This window comes from Bombina bombina, chromosome 1 (genome assembly GCF_027579735.1).
Source record: "Bombina bombina isolate aBomBom1 chromosome 1, aBomBom1.pri, whole genome shotgun sequence".
Taxonomy (NCBI): Eukaryota; Metazoa; Chordata; class Amphibia; order Anura; family Bombinatoridae; genus Bombina; species Bombina bombina.
Genome location: NC_069499.1, coordinates 1,511,332,664 through 1,511,355,815, shown reverse-complemented (window position 1 = coordinate 1,511,355,815; position 23,152 = coordinate 1,511,332,664). Strand labels below are relative to the sequence as shown.

The 23,152-nt window shown below is 39.1% G+C and overlaps 1 protein-coding gene across 1 annotated transcript in view; it reads right to left on the bottom strand.

Annotated features, from left to right (window-relative positions):
• Positions 1 to 5,448: 5,448 nt before the first annotated feature.
• The window catches only part of ERN1 (endoplasmic reticulum to nucleus signaling 1), a 201,286-nt gene continuing 183,582 nt past the window's right edge, over positions 5,449 to 23,152 (bottom strand). The window contains exons 21-22 of the mRNA XM_053708131.1: positions 16,160 to 16,227; positions 5,449 to 7,161 (exon numbers count right to left, since the gene is read on the bottom strand). Of these exons, the coding sequence (XP_053564106.1) occupies positions 6,931 to 7,161; positions 16,160 to 16,227 (299 nt within the window). The 3' untranslated portion in view covers positions 5,449 to 6,930. The remainder of the gene's footprint in view (positions 7,162 to 16,159; positions 16,228 to 23,152) is intronic.

Below are 23,152 nucleotides of genomic sequence, written 5' to 3'. Positions count from 1 at the left end.
AACAGCATTTTGAACCCTTGCGAGCCTAGATTTGCCCGCGAAAAAATGAAAGTCAAATTAGATAAAGACTGAACCCCAGGTAAGAAAAAAGTTTAAATAAACTTCCCAAGCATGATTCCTATATTGAAACGGTTTAGACTGCAAAGGTAAATACACATAGACCTGACTCATGGCAAATATAAGTAAAATACATATATTTAAAACTTTATATTAATACATAAAGCGCCAAACCATAGCTGAGAGTGTCTTAAACAATGATACATACTTACCGAAAGATACCTATCCACATATAGCAGATAGCCAAACCAGTACTGAAAACTATCAGCAGATGTAATGGTATATAAGAGTATATCGTCAGTCTGAAAAGGGAGGTAGGAGATGAAAACCTACGACCAATAACAGAGAACCCTTGAAAAGATTTCCCGTGAGGAAAAACATAAAATCAATAAGCGATACTCTCTTCACATCCCTCTGACAAACACTGTACTCAGAGGAATTGGGCTTCAGAATGCTTAGAAGCGCTTATCATAGAAGAAATCATAAAAAACAGCACAAACTTAATTCACCACCTCCATAGGAGGCAGAGTTTGTAAAACTGAATTGTGGGTGTGGTGAGGGGTGTATTTATAGTCATTTTGAGGTTTTGGAAACGTTGCCCCTCCTGGTAGGATAGTATATCCCATACATCACTAGCTCATGGACTCTTGCCAATTACATGAAAGAAAATGCTATTTTTTAGTTCGTTTTCCTTTAAAGTGAAGGTAAACATTGATCAATTTGTGCCCTGTTTTTAAAAATACTATTAAAAACAGTGGCACTTTCATTCATCAAAGTTTGCATTTCACCGTTTTTGTAAAATATTTTATTCTGGAAGCCGCTGCAGCGCTTCCCCCGCCAGTCGCAAGTTTCTTACGTCACCAATGAAGAATCCGGCTTTCTCCAATCACGGCGTGGCCTCAGGCAATGTTTGCTCTGGGGGGGAAGCTGTGATTGGAGGAAGCGGGATTCGTCATAAAGAGACTTGCGACGGGCGGGGGGAAGCGCTGGAGCGGCTTCCAGAATAAAAGGTAAGTATTTTTACAAAAACTGAAATGTTAACTTTGATGAATGAAAGTGCCACTGTTTTTAATAGTACTGTATTTTTAAAAACAGGGCACTGATTCATCAAAGTTTACCTTCACTTTGACTAGCAATAGAAAGTGCATGTTTTTACTTTTATTTAAAGGTTTCATTGCAATATGATAGTTTCTTAAATTTTTATAAGTCATTTAACATGTACTGATAACTGTCATCCAAATTAGCCTTTTCTTCAATGAGATTTCCTACTGAGGGTGATTGTTTTGCATTTTAAAACTTAGGAGGTAGATTTGTGAAATCAAGGAGTGTCTTACTAACTAATGAGTCATATGTAGGAGGTTAGAGTTCCACCTAGTCAACATTGTACTTTTATGGCTGGCAATATGATTCATGCAGATATATAGGTAAATTATAATGAATATTGGAAAAAAAAAAATCTCTGCTATACCTAAAATGTCTATAGAATGTTAGGGAATCTATCATATACTGGATAATCATTTTCAAGCAACATTGGATAATCTATTAAATTAAAGGGATATGAAACCCAATTTTTTTTATTTCATGATTAGGATAGAGCATGTCATTTAGCTACCAATCAGAAAACACTACCCCAGGTGCTGAACAAAAAATGGTTGAGCTCCTAAGCTTACATTCCTGCTTTTTCAACTTCAGATAACAAGAGAATGAAGAAAAATTAATAGGAGTAAATTATAAAGTTGCTTAAAATTGCATGCTCTGAATCATGAAAGAAAAAAATTAGGTTTCATCTCCCTTTAAATTACTATGGCAAAAACTAGAAGGTTGTACTTGACTTACAGGAAAAAACCTTGCAACTTGAGATGTAATTCAGTCAATGGTTACTGAACTAATTTTGCAATGTGGTTCCACCTTTGAAAAGGATAGATATCCTGGGGGCAGCACCTTTCTCCTGCTGCCTCTAGGTCTCTGCTGTTTTTGTTTTTTTTTTCAATTTAAATTAGGAGTGAACAGTTCATATTTCGAGGGTTACGTCTGTGTGATCTTGTGGCTCTAGGAAAGCAAATTGGTTACTTTTTGATTGGCAAAACCGCTCACTGCTAATTTAATTGAGAAATATCAGGATAGGGACCAGAGCAAGCTGCTGCAGGGCAGTTTTGAAGGTAACATTTTATATAAAAATGCACAATTTTCAAAATGTGTACAAGCACTTTCATTTTGACTTCCATTTCTCTTTAAAGTGATTGTAAAGTTTGCCTATTTAATACATAGTATATAAAATCATTCATAAAAATAGGAGTACTTTAATTTATTAAAATATTTAAAGACGCTTCCTTTGTAAAATAATTACCATTTAGTGATGGTGAGCATTGTGCCGTTCCTCCGCCCACATTGAATACTTTATTTAGATGATCGATAACGAATCCAGCTTCATCCAGTCGTTGCGTGCCCCCTTTGGTGTCCACATCGTGGGGCACACAACGATTGGATTAAGCCGGATTTGTCATCGATCAGCTAAATAAAGTATCAGATGCGGACGGAGAAAAGGCATGATGTTTACCATCACTAAATGGTAATTATTTTTCAAAGGAAGTGTGGAATATTTTAATGAGTTAAAGTGCCCCTGTTTTTATGATGATTTTATATACTGTGTTTTTAATAGGCAAACTTTACAGTCACTTTAACATTGGGACTTTGTGTAGGTAAAATACACTATATGACCTAAAGTACTAGGACAACACTACTAAATACTGAGTTCAGGGGTTTCAGCCACAACTATTGCCAACAGGTGCATACAATGCTGCACATAGCCATGAAATCTCTAAACTCTCCTGAAAGTTTTAATTTCAACGGTATAATGAGCCTATGGGGCCTATTTATCAAGCTCCAAATGGAGCATGAAGGCCCTTGTTTCTGGCAAGCCTTCTGGCTCGCCAGAAACACCAGTTATGAAGCAGCGGTCTAAAGACCGCTGCTCCATAACCTGTCCGCCTGCTCTGAGGAGGCGGACAGACATCACGGGACATCAACATGATTGAATACGATCTGGTTGATTGACACCCCCTGCTAGCGGCTGATTGGCCACGAATCTGCAGGCGGCGTTGCACCAGCAGTTCACAAGAGCTGCTGGTGCAATGCTGAATGCGGAGAGCGTATTGCTCTATGCATTCAGTGATGTCTGTCGGACATGATCCACTGATCGGATCATGTCCGACAGAGGGCTGATAAATCAGCCCCTATGCCTGTTCTCATTAAAGATGTTGAGAAGTTGAATGGTATGTGTACACAGCATAACAAATTCTTAACAAGCTATAGCTTGTTCCTTTTAGTTTGCATGATTAAGGGCTGCATGCTGCTCTAAATGTTGCTTTGTAATGAATTAAACAGTCTATTTTTGTACTTTTTAATACAGTGGTAGTGTTGCATGTTTTATTTCTTTTGGACTTTATTTATGGTAAGCAGAGACTCCTTTGTAACCATTGGTTTGAAGTAATTTCACAACAGCCACATCACACAAAGTTCCCATGACCTTAAGCACATTAAGTTTTATTACATTTCTTGAAGCATACCAGATTTAGTAAAGAATTGGGAATGCTTTTTAATATCCAGCACAGATTCCAACAATGTGTATTTTCCTCTTTTTGTACAATCTTTTCACAAATACTAAACATCATATTTTAACAGAAAATATATTCCCATTAATAAACGATGCATTAAAAACCAAATGACTGGGACTGTAGCTATATTAAAAAGCTAATATATATATATATATATATATATATATATATATATATATATATATATATATATATATATATACACACATACATATTCTGAATTCTTTCATTAAAATCAATAAATAACAAAACATAGTGAGCTAAAATTTCACATAAACAAAAATAACTACAAAGAAGAATTATATATTTTTAATGCATGGGTTAACAGATTTGTTCAAATTAGAAGCCAGACCTTCAAAGGCCTTTATGTTTTTGAGAACTTGGGAATGATTTACTACAGTGATTTTTTTATTTTATACAGGAATCTAGGAAGATTGTTTAAGCCCTGGTTTCAAACAATGGTTGACACATTTATATCAAACTTACAAACAAATGATGAACAGCCACTCACATGTCTTAGTAGCAAGGGAAGAGTATTTGTATATAAATATAGAATGGAAAAGAAGCCGCCACCATAGTGTACGATCAGTGGATACAGACAAGTTTCAGATGCGCATGAAAAACTGGTACTTACAAGCTCCCTGACACTTGAGAAGTGTCACAAACGCCTTCTGGAACTTTATGAGTCGTCCAGCTGACTCCCACCACCGTCCTTAATGGCCCGTTCTATGGGGTATTCGGATGGATGCCGGATAACTTGCTCTCCCGGTCGCAATCTGCTTTCTCAGGGTACAATCTTTAGTTGGAGATAGCCAAACCCGGTCGGCTCTTGTGTGCAGTTGGGACCGTATAGTGCCGTAAACAGCACACTCCAAAATATATGAAAACAACTGCTACAATTAGATAAAATAAAGTTCGTGGATCCAACGTCTTATAAAACTTGACTTTATTTTATAATATAACACAACGTTTCTCGGTCTTGAATGACCCCGGGTCATTCAAGACCGAGAAACGTTGTGTTATATTATAAAATAAAGTCAAGTTTTAGAAGACGTTGGATCCACGAACTTTATTTTATCTAATTGTAGCAGTTGTTTTCATATATTTTGGAGTGTGCTGTTTATGGCACTATACGGTCCCAACTGCACACAAGAGCCGACCGGGTTTGGCTATCTCCAACTAAAGATTGTACCCTGAGAAAGCAGATTGCGACCGGGAGAGCAAGTTATCCGGCATCCATCCGAATACCCCATAGAACGGGCCAATAAGGACGGTGGTGGGAGTCAGCTGGACGACTCATAAAGTTCCAGAAGGCGTTTGTAACACTTCTCAAGTGTCAGGGAGCTTGTAAGTACCAGTATTTCATGCGCATCTGAAGCTTGTCTGTATCCACTGATCGTACACTATGGTGGCGCCTTCTTTTCCATTCTATATTTCTACAGATTTTGTTCTTTTGGGACACCAGCAAAAGTATTGAAGAAGCCGCGAGCCATCATCTGACAGAGCCTGAGGGAGCACTCTGACCCCCTAGGTCTCACCAAGTAATATTAACTTAGCTTTACTAAGCTAAGACATCTGAACATTCACTTTTATATCAATACCATTGACTTTCATTTCCACATCTGTGAAAGAGTTCATTTTATATATATTTATATGGTCAATGATTTTTTAGCACTGTATATGTTGGCGCACTGTTCACTTATAACTATTTGTATATAAATACATGTACCATAATTCAAAAACTTAGGAGCAAGAAAGAAAAATGTAATATTCAAGGTTAAGTGGTTTCTGGAATTTGTCAAGGACTGTTCTTTATATATAATAATAAAAAAGTGTGGTCTCAGACTTGAGTTTTTGATTTATAACAATTGATACAGATCCTCTAACAATTGTTTGAAACTAACATATAAAATGCAGATACAGACAATATCCAAATATAGAATGCAAATCTGAATTATATATTTTCTTAATATCCTATTTACTTTGCTTCCAAAAGCATAACAACCCACTGTATGCAAGAGAATGCTGCAGAACAGCCTTATACATTGCACCCTTCTCTGGCAGCCCAGCATAAAATGTTAATCTTTCTCTCTTTTTCTTTTTACAAGGAATCTCAAAAATTTTCACCAGCATTCATTTGTCCCAAATTCTACAACTCATACAATTTTGCATCTTATAACGACTCCAAACTAAAACATTTCCAGTCATTACCAGAATACTCGCCCTGTACACAGATAAACGTTGTTGTCACACACACAATGACATAAATACTTCATATGCAGAATAAACCATATTAACCATTTAGCTCTATTAGGCACAAGGCTATGCAATAAAAAAGCAATTTCAATATAAAAAAAAAACTTTCCATACACATATACATAAAAGTCCATCATATTTTTTTGTTTGTTTTTTTCTTTGAATTTTCTTAAAAACCAATATTAAATATAAAGTTGATAGGTTAAAAACTATTTTTAAAATTGTGAATATTTTCATTGCTTTTAGGGTTGTCTCCCATGTGGTGTTCCCGTGGTACAAGGAAACTAATTTCCACTATAATCCAAGTATGGAAATTATGATGAGATAAAACAAAATTAAAAATTAAGGAAATACGGCATCTCTTAAGAGAAAAGTCCTTATCTGTAGAGAAACAACATTTGGTTAAAAACAGGCAATATCACTGAGATTATGCCACAATTTTCACAGGTTTTTTTTTTTAAATACAGTAAGAGACAAATACTGAAAAATCAGTTTGAAAAACCATAACATGGTTTCACCTGATTTTATAGCTAAATTGGCTTTTTTTTCTTTTTTCACGGTCACTTGTGAATCAAACATTAAAAATAATCCTTCAAGGTGGCTATTACATAATTCCCTTTAGTGTCAGTATCCTTAATTGTGTACAGAGGAAACTAGTACTCTCTGATAGCACAAACCGAAACCGTTTGTGAGGACCGGGATTAAAAACTGCAACCATGAGCGAAGAAGTCTTTAGCTGTCTAACAGAATATATCCCATCAAATAGCCACAGGGCAAAATCAATAAATGAGGACGTATAGTTCAATACGTGTAAGTCACTTTTCCTGTGACGTCTTTTCAGGGACAAATTCTAGCTGTGACAATACTATCAGAAGCTTAGAGCCACCATACACTTGCCATCATCTTCACAAAAGAAAAATTGGCAAATTAAGGCACTTGGTGTAATTTTTTTTAGACTTTGGCTAATATAGATAAATCCCAAGGACAACCAGGCTGTTATATGTTATTCAAAAATCTCTGAAGTCACATCTGGGGACAAAGCACATGACTCTTGCTCAGTACATTCCTGGAAATAGTAAGGCTGGAATAGTCTTTCTTTGCTGCATATCTGCATGGCTAGGTAAGTGTGCAGCAAAAGGCTGGGAAACCGAGAGGTGAAGTAGCATACAAATTCATCTGGGACAGTCCCCAATGTCTCTTGTACCTCTGGTGGAAGTTCTCTGTAGTGGTGTTTCTGCAAATAAGAACACAAAATTAACTGGTTAATAGGATGCAAATATAAGAAAGATGAGCGATTGTCTGCAGAAAGTCTTATTGCAGTGAATGATAATACTTACTCCAAAAAGTTCAATCATGTATATTAAAAAACATCTAGTATTTTGTCTCAAGATAAGTTATTTTCTATTCAATTAAGAAAATGTAACATTGAGAGTGCTGCAACAACTAATCGGTAAGATTAATCATAAATAGTTGGCAACAAATCTAGTTTTCGATTAGGTGGACTGCAACTAGTTGGTCAGTTGAACGACACCAGCTGCTTCACTTCAATTAACTCCTGCACATGGTATTGTGCATCAAAATGGTATTTATTAATTTTTTAATATTTTTTTACAGCCTATTAAATCGGATAAAAATCAGCCGATTAATCGGATAGAAAAAAAATGTAATAAATAAAAATGTTTTCACAATACAATGTGCAGGACTTCATGGGAATGAAGCAGCTGCTACCGTGAAACTGCCCAACTAATCGCAGATTAGTCCCACCTAATATCATTGATAATGATATTCATTGGCAACTATTTTTATGATCAATCATACCGATTAGTTATTGCAGCCTATTTATTTCATGTATACAGGGAGTGCAGAATTATTAGGCAAGTTGTATTTTTGAGGATTAATTTTATTATTGAACAACAACCATGTTCTCAATGAACCCAAAAAACTCATTAATATCAAAGCTGAATAGTTTTGGAAGTAGTTTTTAGTTTGTTTTTAGTTATAGCTATTTCTCTTGTTAAGTGTATCCAGTCCACGGATCATCCATTACTTATGGGATATTAACTCCTCCCCAACAGGAAGTGCAAGAGGATTCACCCAGCAGAGCTGCTATATAGCTCCTCCCCTAACTGCCATTACCAGTCATTCTCTTGCACCCAACGAATAGATAGGATGTGTGAGAGGACTGTGGTGATTATACTTAGTTTCATACCTTCAATCAAAAGTTTGTTATTTTATAATAGCACCAGAGTGTGTTATTCCTTCTCTGGTAGAATTTGAAGAAGAATCTACCTGAGTTTTTCTATGATTTTAGCCGGAGTAGTTAAGATCATATTGCTGTTTCTCGGCCATCTGAGGAGAGGTAAACTTCAGATCAGGGGACAGCGGGCAGATTAATCTGCAAAGAGGTATGTAGCAGCTTATTATTTTCTGACAATGGAATTGATGAGAAAATTCTGCCATACCGATATAATGTAAACTCAGCCTTAAATGCAGTAGCAGCAACTGGTATCAGGCTGTCATGTATGTATATTTTACACTTCAGTATTCTGGGGAATGGCACTTCACTGGAATTATACTGTATGCATAAAACTTAAGCCTAATTTGCAGGGACTAGCAACAGGCTTTTTAATAACACTCAATTTATTAATGTTAAACGTTTTTTGCTGGCATGTAAAATCGTTTAATTTTCTGAGGTACTGGGTGAAAAAATGTTTTGGGCACTATTTTTTTCCACTTGGCAGTCGTTTTATTTAATTTATGACAGTTTACTGATCTCTCTCACTGTTATGTGTGAGGGGGAGGGGCCTTTTTTGGTGCTTTTGCTACGCATCAAAAAATTCAGTCAGAAGTTTATTGTCTTCCCTGCATGATCCGGTTCATCTCTACAGAACTCAGGGGTCTTCAAAACTTGTTTTGAGGGAGGTAATCACTCACAGCAGAGCTGTGAGATTGTAGTTGACTGTGATAAAAAACGTTTATTTCTGTATTTTTTTTTTTCTGCTATCAGGGTTAGTTATCCTTTGCTAATGGGAGCAATCCTTTGCTAAAATTGTGTTTTTTACAAAGATTTGATGCTATAACTTTTCAGTTTATTAATTTTCAACTGTCATAACTTTTTCTGTGCTTCTTATAGGCACAGTACGTTTTCATATTATAGTAAATTACTTGAAAAGTATTTCCAAGTTGCTAGTTTATTTGCTAGTGTGTTAAACATGTCTGATTCAGAGGAAGATATCTGTGCTATATGTGCTAAAGCCAAAGTGGAGCCCAATAGAAATTTATGTACTAACTGTATTGATGCTACTTTAAATAAAAGTCAATCTGTACAAATTGAACATATTTCACCAAACAACGAGGGGAGAGTTATGCCGACTAACTCGCCTCACGTGTCAGTACCTGCATCTCCCGCTCGGGAGGTGCGTGATATTGTAGCGCCGAGTACATCTGGGCGGCCATTACAAATCACATTACAGGATATGGCTACTGTTATGACTGAAGTTTTGGCTAAATTACCAGAACTAAGAGGTAAGCGTGATCACTCTGGGCTGAGAACAGAGTGCGCTGATAATATTAGGGCCATGTCAGACACTGCGTCACAATTTGCAGAACATGAGGACGGAGAGCTTCATTCTGCGGGTGACGGTTCTGATCCAAACAAACTGGATTCAGATATTTTAAATTTAAGCTGGAAAACCTCCGTGTATTACTAGGGGAGGTGTTAGCGGCTCTGAATGATTGTAACACAGTTGCAATACCAGAGAAAATGTGTAGGTTGGATAAATATTTTGCGGTACCGGCGAGTACTGACGTTTTTCCTATACCTAAGAGACTTACTGAAATTGTTACTAAGGAGTGGGATAGACCCGGTGTGCTGTTCTCACCCCCTCCGATATTTAGAAAGATGTTTCCAATAGACGCCACCACACGGGACTTATGGCAAACGGTCCCTAAGGTGGAGGGAGCAGTTTCTACTTTAGCTAAGCGTACCACTATCCCGGTGGAGGATAGCTGTGCCTTTTCAGATCCAATGGATAAAAAGTTAGAGGGTTACCTTAAGAAAATGTTTGTTCAACAAGGTTTTATATTGCAACCTCTTGCATGCATTGCGCCTGTCACGGCTGCAGCAGCATTTTGGTTTGAGTCTCTGGAAGAGACACTTGAATCAGCTCTATTAGATGAGATTACACACAAGCTTAAAGCCCTTAAGTTAGCTAACTCATTTATTTCAGATGCCGTAGTACATTTAACTAAACTTACGGCTAAGAATTCCGGATTCGCCATTCAGGCACGCAGAGCACTGTGGCTAAAATCCTGGTCAGCTGACGTTACTTCTAAATCTAAATTGCTTAATATACCTTTCAAAGGGCAGACCTTATTCGGGACCGGGTTGAAAGAAATTATCACTGACATTACAGGAGGTAAAGGCCATGCCCTGCCTCAAGACAGAGCCAAACCTAAGGCTAGACAGTCTAATTTTCGTTCCTTTCGTAATTTCAAAGCAGGAGCAGCATCAACTTCCTCTGCACCAAAACAGGAAGGAGCTGTTGCTCGCTACAGACAAGGCTGGAGACCTAACCAGTCCTGGAACAAGGGCAAGCAGGCCAGGAAACCTGCTGCTGCCCCTAAGACAGCATGAATCGAGGGCCCCCGATCCGGGAACGGATCTAGTGGGGGGCAAACTTTCTCTCTTCGCCCAGGCTTGGGCAAGAGATGTCCAGGATCCCTGGGCGTTAGAGATCATATCTCAGGGATACCTTCTAGACTTCAAATTCTCTCCCCCAAGAGGGAGATTTCATCTGTCAAGGTTGTCAACAAACCAAATAAAGAAAGAGGCGTTTCTACGCTGCGTACAAGATCTTTTATTAATGGGAGTGATCCATCCGGTTCCGCGGTCGGAACAAGGACAAGGGTTTTACTCAAATCTGTTTGTGGTTCCCAAAAAAGAGGGAACTTTCAGGCCAATCTTGGATTTAAAGATCCTAAACAAATTCCTAAGAGTTCCATCGTTCAAAATGGAAACTATTCGGACAATTTTACCCATGATCCAAAAGGGTCAGTACATGACCACAGTGGATTTAAAGGATGCTTACCTTCACATACCGATTCACAAAGATCATTACCGGTATCTAAGGTTTGCCTTTCTAGACAGGCATTACCAGTTTGTAGCTCTTCCATTCGGATTGGCTACGGCTCCGAGAATCTTCACAAAGGTTCTGGGTGCTCTTCTGGCGGTACTAAGACCGCGAGGAATTGCGGTAGCTCCGTACCTAGACGACATTCTGATACAAGCTTCAAGCTTTCAAACTGCCAAGTCTCATACAGAGTTAGTACTGGCATTTCTAAGGTCGCATGGATGGAAGGTGAACGAAAAGAAGAGTTCTCTCTTTCCACTCACAAGAGTTCCCTTCTTGGGGACTCTTATAGATTCTGTAGAAATGAAGATTTACCTGACAGAAGACAGGTTAACAAAGCTTCAAAATGCATGCCGTGTCCTTCATTCCATTCAACACCCGTCAGTAGCTCAATGCATGGAGGTGATCGGCTTAATGGTAGCAGCAATGGACATAGTACCCTTTGCACGCCTACATCTCAGACCGCTGCAATTGTGCATGCTAAGTCAGTGGAATGGGGATTACTCAGACTTGTCCCCTACTCTGAATCTGGATCAAGAGACCAGAAATTCTCTTCTATGGTGGCTTTCTCGGCCACATCTGTCCAGGGGGATGCCATTCAGCAGGCCGGACTGGACAATTGTAACAACAGACGCCAGCCTACTAGGTTGGGGCGCTGTCTGGAATTCTCTGAAGGCTCAGGGACAATGGAATCAGGAGGAGAGTCTCCTACCAATAAACATTCTGGAATTGAGAGCAGTTCTCAATGCCCTTCTGGCTTGGCCCCAGTTAACAACTCGGGGGTTCATCAGGTTTCAGTCGGACATCACGACTGTAGCTTACATCAACCATCAGGGAGGGACAAGAAGCTCCCTAGCAATGATGGAAGTATAAAAGATAATTCGCTGGGCAGAGTCTCACTCTTGCCACCTGTCAGCAATCCACATCCCGGGAGTGGAGAACTGGGAGGCGGATTTCTTAAGTCGTCAGACTTTTCATCCGGGGGAGTGGGAACTTCATCCGGAGGTCTTTGCCCAAATACTTCGACGTTGGGGCAAACCAGAGATAGATCTCATGGCGTCTCAACAGAACGCCAAGCTTCCTCGTTACGGGTCCAGATCCAGGGATCCGGGAGCGGTTCTGATAGATGCTTTGACAGCACCTTGGACCTTCGGGATGGCTTATGTGTTTCCACCCTTCCCGATGCTTCCTCGATTGATTGCCAGAATCAAACAGGAGAGAGCATCAGTGATTCTAATAGCGCCTGCATGGCCACGCAGGACTTGGTATGCAGATCTAGTGGACATGTAATCCTGTCCACCTTGGTCGCTACCTCTGAAACAGGACCTTCTGATCCAGGGTCCCTTCAAACATCAAAATCTAATTTCTCTGAAGCTGACTGCTTGGAAATTGAACGCTTGATTTTATCAAAACGTGGTTTTTCTGAGTCAGTTATTGATACCTTAATACAGGCTAGTAAGCCTGTTACCAGAAAGATTTACCATAAGATATGGCGCAAATACTTATATTGGTGCAAATCCAAGAGTTACTCATGGAGTAAGGTTAGGATTCCGAGGATATTGTCTTTTCTACAAGAAGGTTTAGAAAAGGGTTTATCCGCTAGTTCCTTAAAGGGACAGATTTCAGCTCTGTCCATTCTTTTACACAAATGTCTGTCAGAAGTTCCGGACGTTCAAGCTTTTTGTCAGGCTTTAGCTAGGATCAAGCCTGTGTTTAAAACTGTTGCTCCACCATGGAGTTTGAACTTAGTTCTTAATGTTTTACAGGGGGTTCCGTTTGAACCCCTTCATTCCATTGATATCAAGTTGTTATCTTGGAAAGTTCTGTTTTTAATGGCGATTTCCTCGGCTCGAAGAGTCTCTGAGTTATCTGCCTTACATTGTGATTCTCCTTATCTGATTTTTCATTCAGACAAGGTAGTTCTGCGTACTAAACCTGGGTTCCTACCTAAGGTGGTCACTAACAGGAATATCAATCAAGAGATTGTGGTTCCATCTTTGTGTCCTAATCCTTCTTCGAAAAAGGAACGTCTGCTACACAATCTAGATGTAGTCCGTGCCCTGAAATTTTATCTACAGGCAACTAAGGATTTTCGACAAACGTCTTCCCTGTTTGTCGTTTATTCTGGTCAGAGGAGAGGTCAAAAAGCTTCGGCTACCTCTCTCTCCTTTTGGCTTCGTAGCATAATACGGTTAGCCTATGAGACTGCTGGACAGCAGCCTCCTGAAAGAATTACAGCACATTCTACTAGAGCTGTGGCTTCCACTTGGGCCTTTAAGAATGAGGCTTCTGTTGAACAGATTTGCAAGGCTGCAACTTGGTCTTCTCTTCATACTTTTTCCAAATTTTACAAATTTGACACTTTTGCTTCTTCGGAGGCTGTTTTTGGGAGAAAGGTTCTTCAGGCAGTGGTTCCTTCCGTATAAAGAGCCTGCCTGTCCCTCCCGTCATCCGTGTACTTTAGCTTTGGTATTGGTATCCCATAAGTAATGGATGATCCGTGGACTGGATACACTTAACAAGAGAAAACATAATTTATGCTTACCTGATAAATTTATTTCTCTTGTAGTGTATCCAGTCCACGGCCCGCCCTGTCACTTTAAGGCAGGTAATTTTTCCATTAAACTACAGTCACCACTGCACCCTATGGTTTTCCTTTCTCTGCATGTTTTCGGTCGAATGACTGGTAATGGCAGTTAGGGGAGGAGCTATATAGCAGCTCTGCTGGGTGAATCCTCTTGCACTTCCTGTTGGGGAGGAGTTAATATCCCATAAGTAATGGATGATCCGTGGACTGGATACACTACAAGAGAAATAAATTTATCAGGTAAGCATAAATTATGTTTTTAGGGGGATATCTGTGTGTGCAGGTGACTATTACTGTGCATAATTATTAGGCAACTTAACAAAAAACAAATATATACCCATTTCAATTATTTATTTTTACCAGTGAAACCAATATAACATCTCAACATTCACAAATATACATTTCTGACATTCAAAAACAAAACAAAAACAAATCAGTGACCAATATAGCCACCTTTCTTTGCAAGGACACTCAAAAGCCTGCCATTCATGGATTCTCTCAGTGTTTTGATCTGTTCACCATCAACATTGCGTGCAGCAGCAACCACAGCCTCCCAGACACTGTTCAGAGAGGTGTACTGTTTTCCCTCCTTGTAAATCTCACATTTGATGATGGACCACAGGTTCTCAATGGGGTTCAGATCAGGTGAACAAGGAGGCCATGTCATTAGATTTTCTTCTTTTATACCCTTTCTTGCCAGCCACGCTGTGGAGTACTTGGACGCGTGTGATGGAGCATTGTCCTGCATGAAAATCATGTTTTTCTTGAAGGATGCAGACTTCTTCCTGTACCACTGCTTGAAGAAGGTGTCTTCCAGAAACTGGCAGTAGGACTGGGAGTTGAGCTTGACTCCATCCTCAACCCGAAAAGGCCCCACAAGCTCATCTTTGATGATACCAGCCCAAACCAGTACTCCACCTCCACCTTGCTGGCGTCTGAGTCGGACTGGAGCTCTCTGCCCTTTACCAATCCAGCCACGGGCCCATCCATCTGGCCCATCAAGACTCACTCTCATTTCATCAGTCCATAAAACCTTAGAAAAATCAGTCTTGAGATATTTCTTGGCCCAGTCTTGACGTTTCAGCTTGTGTGTCTTGTTCAGTAGTGGTCGTCTTTCAGCCTTTCTTACCTTGGCCATGTCTCTGAGTATTGCACACCTTGTGCTTTTGGGCACTCCAGTGATGTTGCAGCTCTGAAATATGGCCAAACTGGTGGCAAGTGGCATCTTGGCAGCTGCACGCTTGACTTTTCTCAGTTTATGGGCAGTTATTTTGCGCCTTGGTTTTTCCACACGCTTCTTGCGACCCTGTTGACTATTTTGAATGAAACGCTTGATTGTTCGATGATCACGCTTCAGAAGCTTTGCAATTTTAAGAGTGCTGCATCCCTCTGCAAGATATCTCACTATTTTTGACTTTTCTGAGCCTGTCAAGTCCTTCTTTTGACCCATTTTGCCAAAGGAAAGGAAGTTGCCTAATAATTATGCACACCTGATATAGGGTGTTGATGTCATTAGACCACACCCCTTCTCATTACAGAGATGCACATCACCTAATATGCTTAATTGGTAGTAGGCTTTCGAGCCTATACAGCTTGGAGTAAGACAACATGCATAAAGAGGATGATGTGGTCAAAATACTAATTTGCCTAATAATTCTGCACTCCCTGTACTACAATTATTGAAGTAAGATATCCAGTAGTGATGCACCGAAATGGAAATTCTGGACCGAATCCGAAAATCCGGGATGCACTTGGCCGAAAACCGAAACTGATACCGAAAATGTGTTTTTTCAAATTAATCTTTTTTAGTTTTGTTTTTTTGCATAATTAGAGCCAATAAAAAAAGCCCACACTTTTATTGAAAGTAATACACAAAAATTGGACAAAAATATCTTAAAACAATAATATGCTACACAATAATTTTACCAAGGAAAAAATAAATAAAAAAATAAAAAAATGCAATTTTTGGCCAAAATGTTTCCTTACTTAAAACAATTATAAATATCAATATACTGTATTCTTCATTTAGTTCTATGTAACAGAATCATATTTAACGTTTTTTGTTTTTTTTACCAATTATCCAAATAAAGTATAGTCCTAGAAAACTCATTATATGCAGAACAGTAAGTCAAGTAATAAACAGCAGCAGCTCTAGGCTAGCATCAAATTTGAAAAATGCTACACGATAATTTTACCGAAAATAACAGGCAAAAAACCCGAAAACCGAAATAGCCAAAAAGGCTATTTTCGGCCGAAACTTTCTGCGGCCGAAATTTCGGTGCATCCCTAATATCCAGGACTTTACCCCTTAAGCTTTGATCATTTGATGTGTGTCAATGGCAAAAAGGATAATATAACATTAATGCTTTAGACTAATGAGAAATCAAAAAGGTTAACAATGAAAAATATAGCAGATCTATGTACCCAAGTCACCTCTCATCTTTTAATTGTAAATTGCCATATACAAAAAAAAATTTCTTAGACAAAACAATATTACAGTATAATTAATTTACCTTGTTTCTTAAAGCTCGCAGAAGATCTCTTACTGATCTTCCCTTATAACTCCGGAATTTTCTTAAATCTAAGCAAGATAAAAAATAAATAAAAAAAAGTATATTTAGTTTGATCTGATCACTGCATGTGTATTTACAGCACAAAGTCTACATTTACTACGCCCTGCATGTTATTGTTATTATTATTATCAGGTATTTGTAGAGCACCAATAGATTCCGCAGCGCTATGAACATGGGTGGTATATAAAAAACAATTACAGGAATCAATGGGGAGAGAGGGTCCTGACGAGAGTTGCACTGTTGTAGTCGACTCTTAAGAAGGTGAACTACAAACAGCTGGGCTCATAGGCTTACATGCTATGGGGTTTTAGGGGATAGCAGTGGAGATAGGAAGGTAAGTGTAGGTTATAAGCGTCCCTGAATAGTAGAGTCTTCAGGGAGCACTTGAAGCTTTTAAAATTAGGGGAGATTCTTGTAGAGCGAGGAAGAGAGTTCCATAAGATGGGAGTCAGTCTTGAGAAATCTTGTAGACGGGAATGTGAGGAGGTAACAAGAGAAGAGGAGAGTATGAGATCATGAGTGGAGCGAAGGGGATGGGAGGGAGAGTATCTGGAGACAAAGTCTGAGATGTAGGGGGGAGCAGTGCAATTGAGGGCTTTGTGTGTCAGAGAGAGAATTTTGTGTTTAATACTGGAGGCAAGAGGAAGCCAGTGAAGGGATTGGCAAAGAGGTGCAGCAGATGTAGATCGACGTGCAAGGAAGATGAGCCTGGCAGAGGATAGAGTTGCAGTAGTTGAGGCGGGAAAGGATGAGAGTGAATTAAAATCTTTGTTGTGTCTTGTGTAAGGAAATGTCTAATTTTAGCGATGTTTTTAAGGTAAAAGCAGCAGGCTTTAGCCAAGGACTGAATGTGAGGAGTGAAAGAAAGATGAGTCAAGTGTGACTCCAAGACATCGGGCATGTGAGGTTGGGGTAATGATGAAGTTGTCAACAGTTATAGAGACATGGGGGGTGGGGATTTTGGAAGAAGGGGGGAAAATAAGGAGCTCAGTTTTAGAGAGATTTAGCTTGAGGTAATGAGAGGATATCCAAGATGAGATATGAGAGAGACAGTTAGTGACACAGGTTAGCAAGGAAGGAGATAGTTCTGGTGCAGAGAGGTAGATTTGGGTATCGTTGGCATACAAATGATAATGAAAACCATGGGACTTTATTAAGGAACCTAGTGAGGACATGTAGATTGAGAAGAGAAGGGGACCAAGGACAGAGCATTGCGGTACTCCAACAGAAAGAGGTAACGGGGCAGAGGATACCCCAGAGAAGGCTACACTAAAGGTACGGTTAGACAGATAGGAAGAGAACCAAGAAAGAGCTGTGTCACAGATGCCAAAGGATTGTAGGTTATGGAGCAAAAGAGGGTGGTCGACAGTATCAAAGGCTGCAGACAGATCAAGGAGGATAAGTAGAGAGATGTGGCCTTTTGATTTTGCTGTAAGTAGGTTGTTGGTAACCTTAACAATTGCTGTCTCTGTTGAGTGAAGGGGGCGAAATCCAGATTGCAATGGGTCAAAGAGGGAGTTTAATGTAAGGAAATGGGATAGACGAGCATATACTAGCTTTTAAAGAAGTTTTGAGGCAAGAGGTAGTAGGGAAATAGGGCGGTAGTTGGATGCGGAGGTTGGATCGAGAAAAAGTTTTATGAGTATAGGTGTGAGATTCAATGTTTTCTTACAGCGCTGAAAGTGTGGACCTGTAGCTCCTGTCTATAGTGGGTCCCCAGGTGCCCACTTTTAGAAAATATGTGTCAAAACGTGGTTTAGAAAGGAGCGCCAAATCTTGGCGAGGTCTGGTGCGGTATAGGTGTGAAAATATGGTATTCTGTCTGAGAAATTGTATAGCGCTATAGCTCAGCTACAATTATGGTAGTTGTGCTGTATAGATGTGTAGGTTTTGATATCTAGATATAAGATCTAAGAGTGGCACAGTTGATACATAAAAGCATTTAATACATATTAAACATATAAAACAAGGGTGTCGTTTAAAATATATTTTAACAGAACGGCAAGAAATAATGTGTAAAAACACATAAACACATAAATATCTATAAAAACACGCGTGTTTTGCTTTTAAGCTGTATGTATAATGTCTCATAAAATTCGTCTCATATATAGTTGTGTTGGCATAAATCTGAAAATAATAAACAATAAAAAATAATAAAAAATAATGAAAAGTAAATAATGTCCAATAATCCCTTCTCAAAGTTAAGAGATATATAAAAAAAGGTTAAGTAGTGTCCAAAAATCCCTTCTCAAAGTTAAGAGATATAAATAGATTTTCACATGTGTATCCAAAAAATAAACTGTCCAAATTTAAGTGTTGTCCAAAAACGTGGTATAAATGAATAGTGCAAATCCAGCAGATTCAAAAGTTCTATTAAAAAAGCTTTGCAAAAAACATTTCAAAGAGACATTTAAAAAACATCAAAATGAAGGTAGAAAAAAAGGTCTATCAAAATATGGTGACAAAGAATAATCCGTGAAGTCAATCCAAAATAGTGATAAAAATAAGTCCAAAAAAGATGTAAAATATCCAAAAGATAAAAAACAAAAAATAAATGATTAGTATGTGCACAAACTAGTGAGAGTGATCCCAAAAAGGGGGCTTATGTGGAGGGGTTATGTTTCCATGTAGAAAAATTATTTGCTGTATAAAAATAAAAAATAAAAATAAGCAAAAATACAAAAATATAAATAAAAATAATCCTAGGGAATCTTCAAACCCGAGCAACTGCTGCACAGGAAGTAAATGAGAGGGGAACAAGAGCAGATGAGTCACATGTTAAGCAGCAGCCAATAGAATGCGATCAGCCAATAGAATGCGAGCTCAATCTGATTGGCTGATCGGATCAGCCAATCGGATTGAACTTGATTCTGATTGGCTGATTCCATCAGCCAATCAGAATTTTCCTACCTTAATTCCGATTGGCTGATAGAATCCTATCAGCCAATCGGAATTCGAGGGACGCCATCTTCGATGATGTCCCTTAAAGGAACCGTCATTCTTCAGTTGGACGTCGTCGGAAGAAGATTGATCCGCGCTGGAGGTCTTCACGATGGAGCCGTTCCTCATCGGATGAAGATAGAAGATGCTGCTTGGATCAAGATGGTTGCCGGTCTGGATCGCCTCTTCTTCCCGGATAGGATGAAGACTTTGGAGCCTCTTCTGGACCTCTTCAGCCGCAGGATTATGGATCGCCAGCCCCCGCTTGGGTTGGATGAAGATTTTGGAGCCAGGACCGATCGGTGATACCCGGTGAGGTGAAGATAAGGTAGGAAGATCTTCAGGGGCTTAGTGTTAGGTTTATTTAAGGGGGGTTTGGGTTAGATTAGGGGTATGTGGGTGGTGGGTTGTAATGTTGGGGGGGGGTATTGTATGTGTTTTTTTTACAGGCAAAAGAGCTGAATTTCTTGGGGCATGCCCCGCAAAGGGCCCTGTTCAGGGCTGGTAAGGTAAAAGAGCTTTGAACTTTTGTAATTTAGAATAGGGTAGGGCATTTTTTTATTTTGGGGGGCTTTGTAATTTCATTAGGGGGCTTAGAGTAGGTGTAATTAGTTTAAAATTGTTGCAATATTTTTCTAATGTTTGTAAATATTTTTTTATTTTTTGTAACTTAGTTCTTTTTTTATTTTTTTGTACTTTAGTTAGTTTATTTAATTGTAGTTATTTGTAGGTATTGTATTTAATTAATGTATTGATAGTGTAGTGTTAGGTTTAATTGTAGGTATTTTATTTAATTTATTTATTGATAGTGTAGTGTTAGGTTTAATTGTAACTTAGGTTAGGATTTATTTTACAGGTAATTTTGTAATTATTTTAACTATTTTAGCTATTAAATAGTTCTTAACTATTTAATAGCTATTGTACCTGGTTAAAATAAATACAAAGTTACCTGTTAAATAAATATAAATCCTAAAATAGCTATAATATAATTATAATTTATATTGTAGCTATATTAGGGTTTATTTTACAGGTAAGTATTTAGCTTTAAATAGGAATAATTTATTTAATAAGAGTTAATTTATTTTGTTAGATTTAAATTATATTTAATTTAGGAGGGTGTTAGGGTTAGGGTTAGACTTAGCTTTAGGGGTTAATCCATTTATTACAGTAGCGGCGAGATTCGGTCGGCAGATTAGGGGTTAATAATTGAAGTTCGGTGTCGGCGATGTTAGGGAGGGCAGATTAGGGGTTAATACTATTTATTATAGGGTTATTGAGGCGGGAGTGAGGCGGATTAGGGGTTAATAACTTTATTATAGTAGCGGTGCGGTCCGCTCGGCAGATTAGGGGTTAATAAGTGTAGGCAGGTGGAGGCGACGTTGAGGGGGCAGATTAGGGGTTAATAAATATAATATAGGGGTCGGCGGTGTTAGGGGCAGCAGATTAGGGGTACATAAGGATAACGTAGGTAGCGGCGCTTTGCGGTCGGCAGATTAGGGGTTAATTATTGTAGGTAGCTGGCAGCGATGTTGTGGGGGGCAGGTTAGGGGTTAATAAATATAATATAGGGGTCGGCGGTGTTAGGGGCAGCAGATTAGGGGTACATAAGTATAACATAGGTGGCGGTCGGCAGACTAGGGGTTAAAAAAATTTAATACAGTGGCGGCGATGTGGGGGGACCTCGGTTTAGGGGTACATAGGTAGTTTATGGGTGTTAGTGTACTTTAGAGCACAGTAGTTAAGAGCTCTATAAACCAGCGTTAGCCCAGAAAGCTCTTAACTACTGACTTTTTTCTGCGGCTGGAGTTTTGTCGTTAGATTTCTAACGCTCACTTCAGCCAAGAATCTAAATACCGGCGTTAGAAAGATCCCATTGAAAAGATAGGATACGCAATTGACGTAAGGGGATCTGCGGTATGGAAAAGTCGCGGCTGAAAAGTGAGCGTTAGACCCTTTAATGACTGACTCCAAATACCAGAGGGCGGTAAAAACCAGCGTTAGGAGCCTCTAACGCTGGTTTTGACGGCTACCGCCCAACTCTAAATCTAGGCCATAGAAAGTAACAAGCAAACTTTACCTGCGTATAAGCTGGTGAGATAAATCAGTGAGACTAGATTGTGCTTAGAGCATTTCATGAGAATTGTGAGAGAACTTTAGGCATACACTGTTTAACCCAGAGAACTCCCCTGTCCCTCCCACTTTCTGAAGCTGTCAGTTTTATTTTACAATAGAACAAATACAAAGTGCAATGCAATTTGTAAAAGATACACATAAATATACAAGGTATGATCCTAATTGTTAAAGTAACACAAACTTTCAAATTAAAATCAGAATTTCTGAAATCCTTGCTATAAACAGAATCAAAATACAAAATACACAGTGAAAAGTTTAAATGTTATAAAACTTAAAGGACCCAATCTGAAGTGTAAAGTAATATAAAATAATTAAAACACAAAGTGCAACAAACTCACATGTTATGCAGTGATATATTGTAATGGGTTTGTCTCTCCTTCACATACAGAAATGTAGGGACCCCCTTAGTACTGGGAATCTACTGCTTACTGGCTGACAGGAGCATCATTTTTTCAAAATACAAAGCTCTGTAATTTTGAAAAAACAAAATTTATGCCTACCTGATACATTTCTTTCCTTCCGGACATGGAGAGTCCACAACGACATTCCAATTACTAGTGGGATATTCACTCCTGGCCAGCAGGAGAAGGCAAAGAGCACCACAGCAAAGCTGTAAAGTGTCACTTCCCTTACCCATTTCCCCCAGTCATTCATCTGCAGGGAAATGAAAAAGGAAGATAACACAAAGGTGTAGAGGTGCCTGAGGATTACTGTCTAATCTAAAGGGTGGGGTCGTGGACTCTCTATGTCCGGAAAGAAAGAAATTTATCAGGTAAGCATACATTTTGTTTTCTTTCCTAAGACATGAATAGTCCACAACGACATTACAATTACTAGTGGGAACCAATACCCAAGCTAGAGGACACGGAATGAACAGGGAGGGAGAATAAGACAGGCGGACCTAAACAGACGACACCATCTCTTGAAGAACCTTTATCCAAAAGGAAGCCTCAGCCGAGGCAAAAGTATCAAATTTGTAGAATTTGGAAAAAGTATGCAGAGAGGACCAAGTTGCAGCCTTGCAAATCTGTTCCACATAAGCTTCATTTTTGAAAGCCCAAGAAGAGGAGACAGTCCTAGTGGAATGAGCTATAAGTCTCTCAGGAGGCTGCTGTCCAGCAGTCTCATAAGCAAAACGAATCATTTCTCAACCAGAGGGAAAGAGAAGTAGAAGTCTGACCCTTATGCTTTCCAAAGAAACAAACAGGGCAGAAGACTGGCAAAAATACTCAGTAGCCTGTAGGTAGAATTTTAGAGCGTGCACCACATCCAAGTTGTGCAACAGACGTTCCTTATGAGAGGAAGAATTAGGACAAAGAGAAGGAACAACAATTTCTTGATTAATATTTCTATCTGAAACAACCTTAGGGAGAGACCATCCTGGAGAAAAGACAAAATTCTAGGAATCCTGACCCTACTCCAAGAGTAGCCCTTTGATTCACACCAATAAAAGGTATTTACGCCATACCTTATGATAAATCTTACGAGTAACAGGCTTGCGAGCCTGAATCATAGTATCAATGACAGACTCCGAAAACTCAGGCTTAGCCAGAACTAAGCGTTCAATCTCCAAGCAGTCATCTTCAGAGAAACGACATTTGGATGGAGGAAAGCACCCTGAGTTAGAAGGTCCTTCCTCAGAGGTAACCTCCAAGGTGGAAGAGATGACATCTTCACTAGGTCCGCAAACCAGATCCTGTTAGCCATTCCGGAGCTATTAGAATTACAGACGCTCTCTCCTGTTTGATACGAGCAGAAAACAGAGGAAACAGGTATGCTAGACCGAAAACCCAAGGAACCGCCAGGGCATCTATCAAGGCAGCCTGAGGATCCCTTGAACTGTACCTTGGAAGCTTGGTG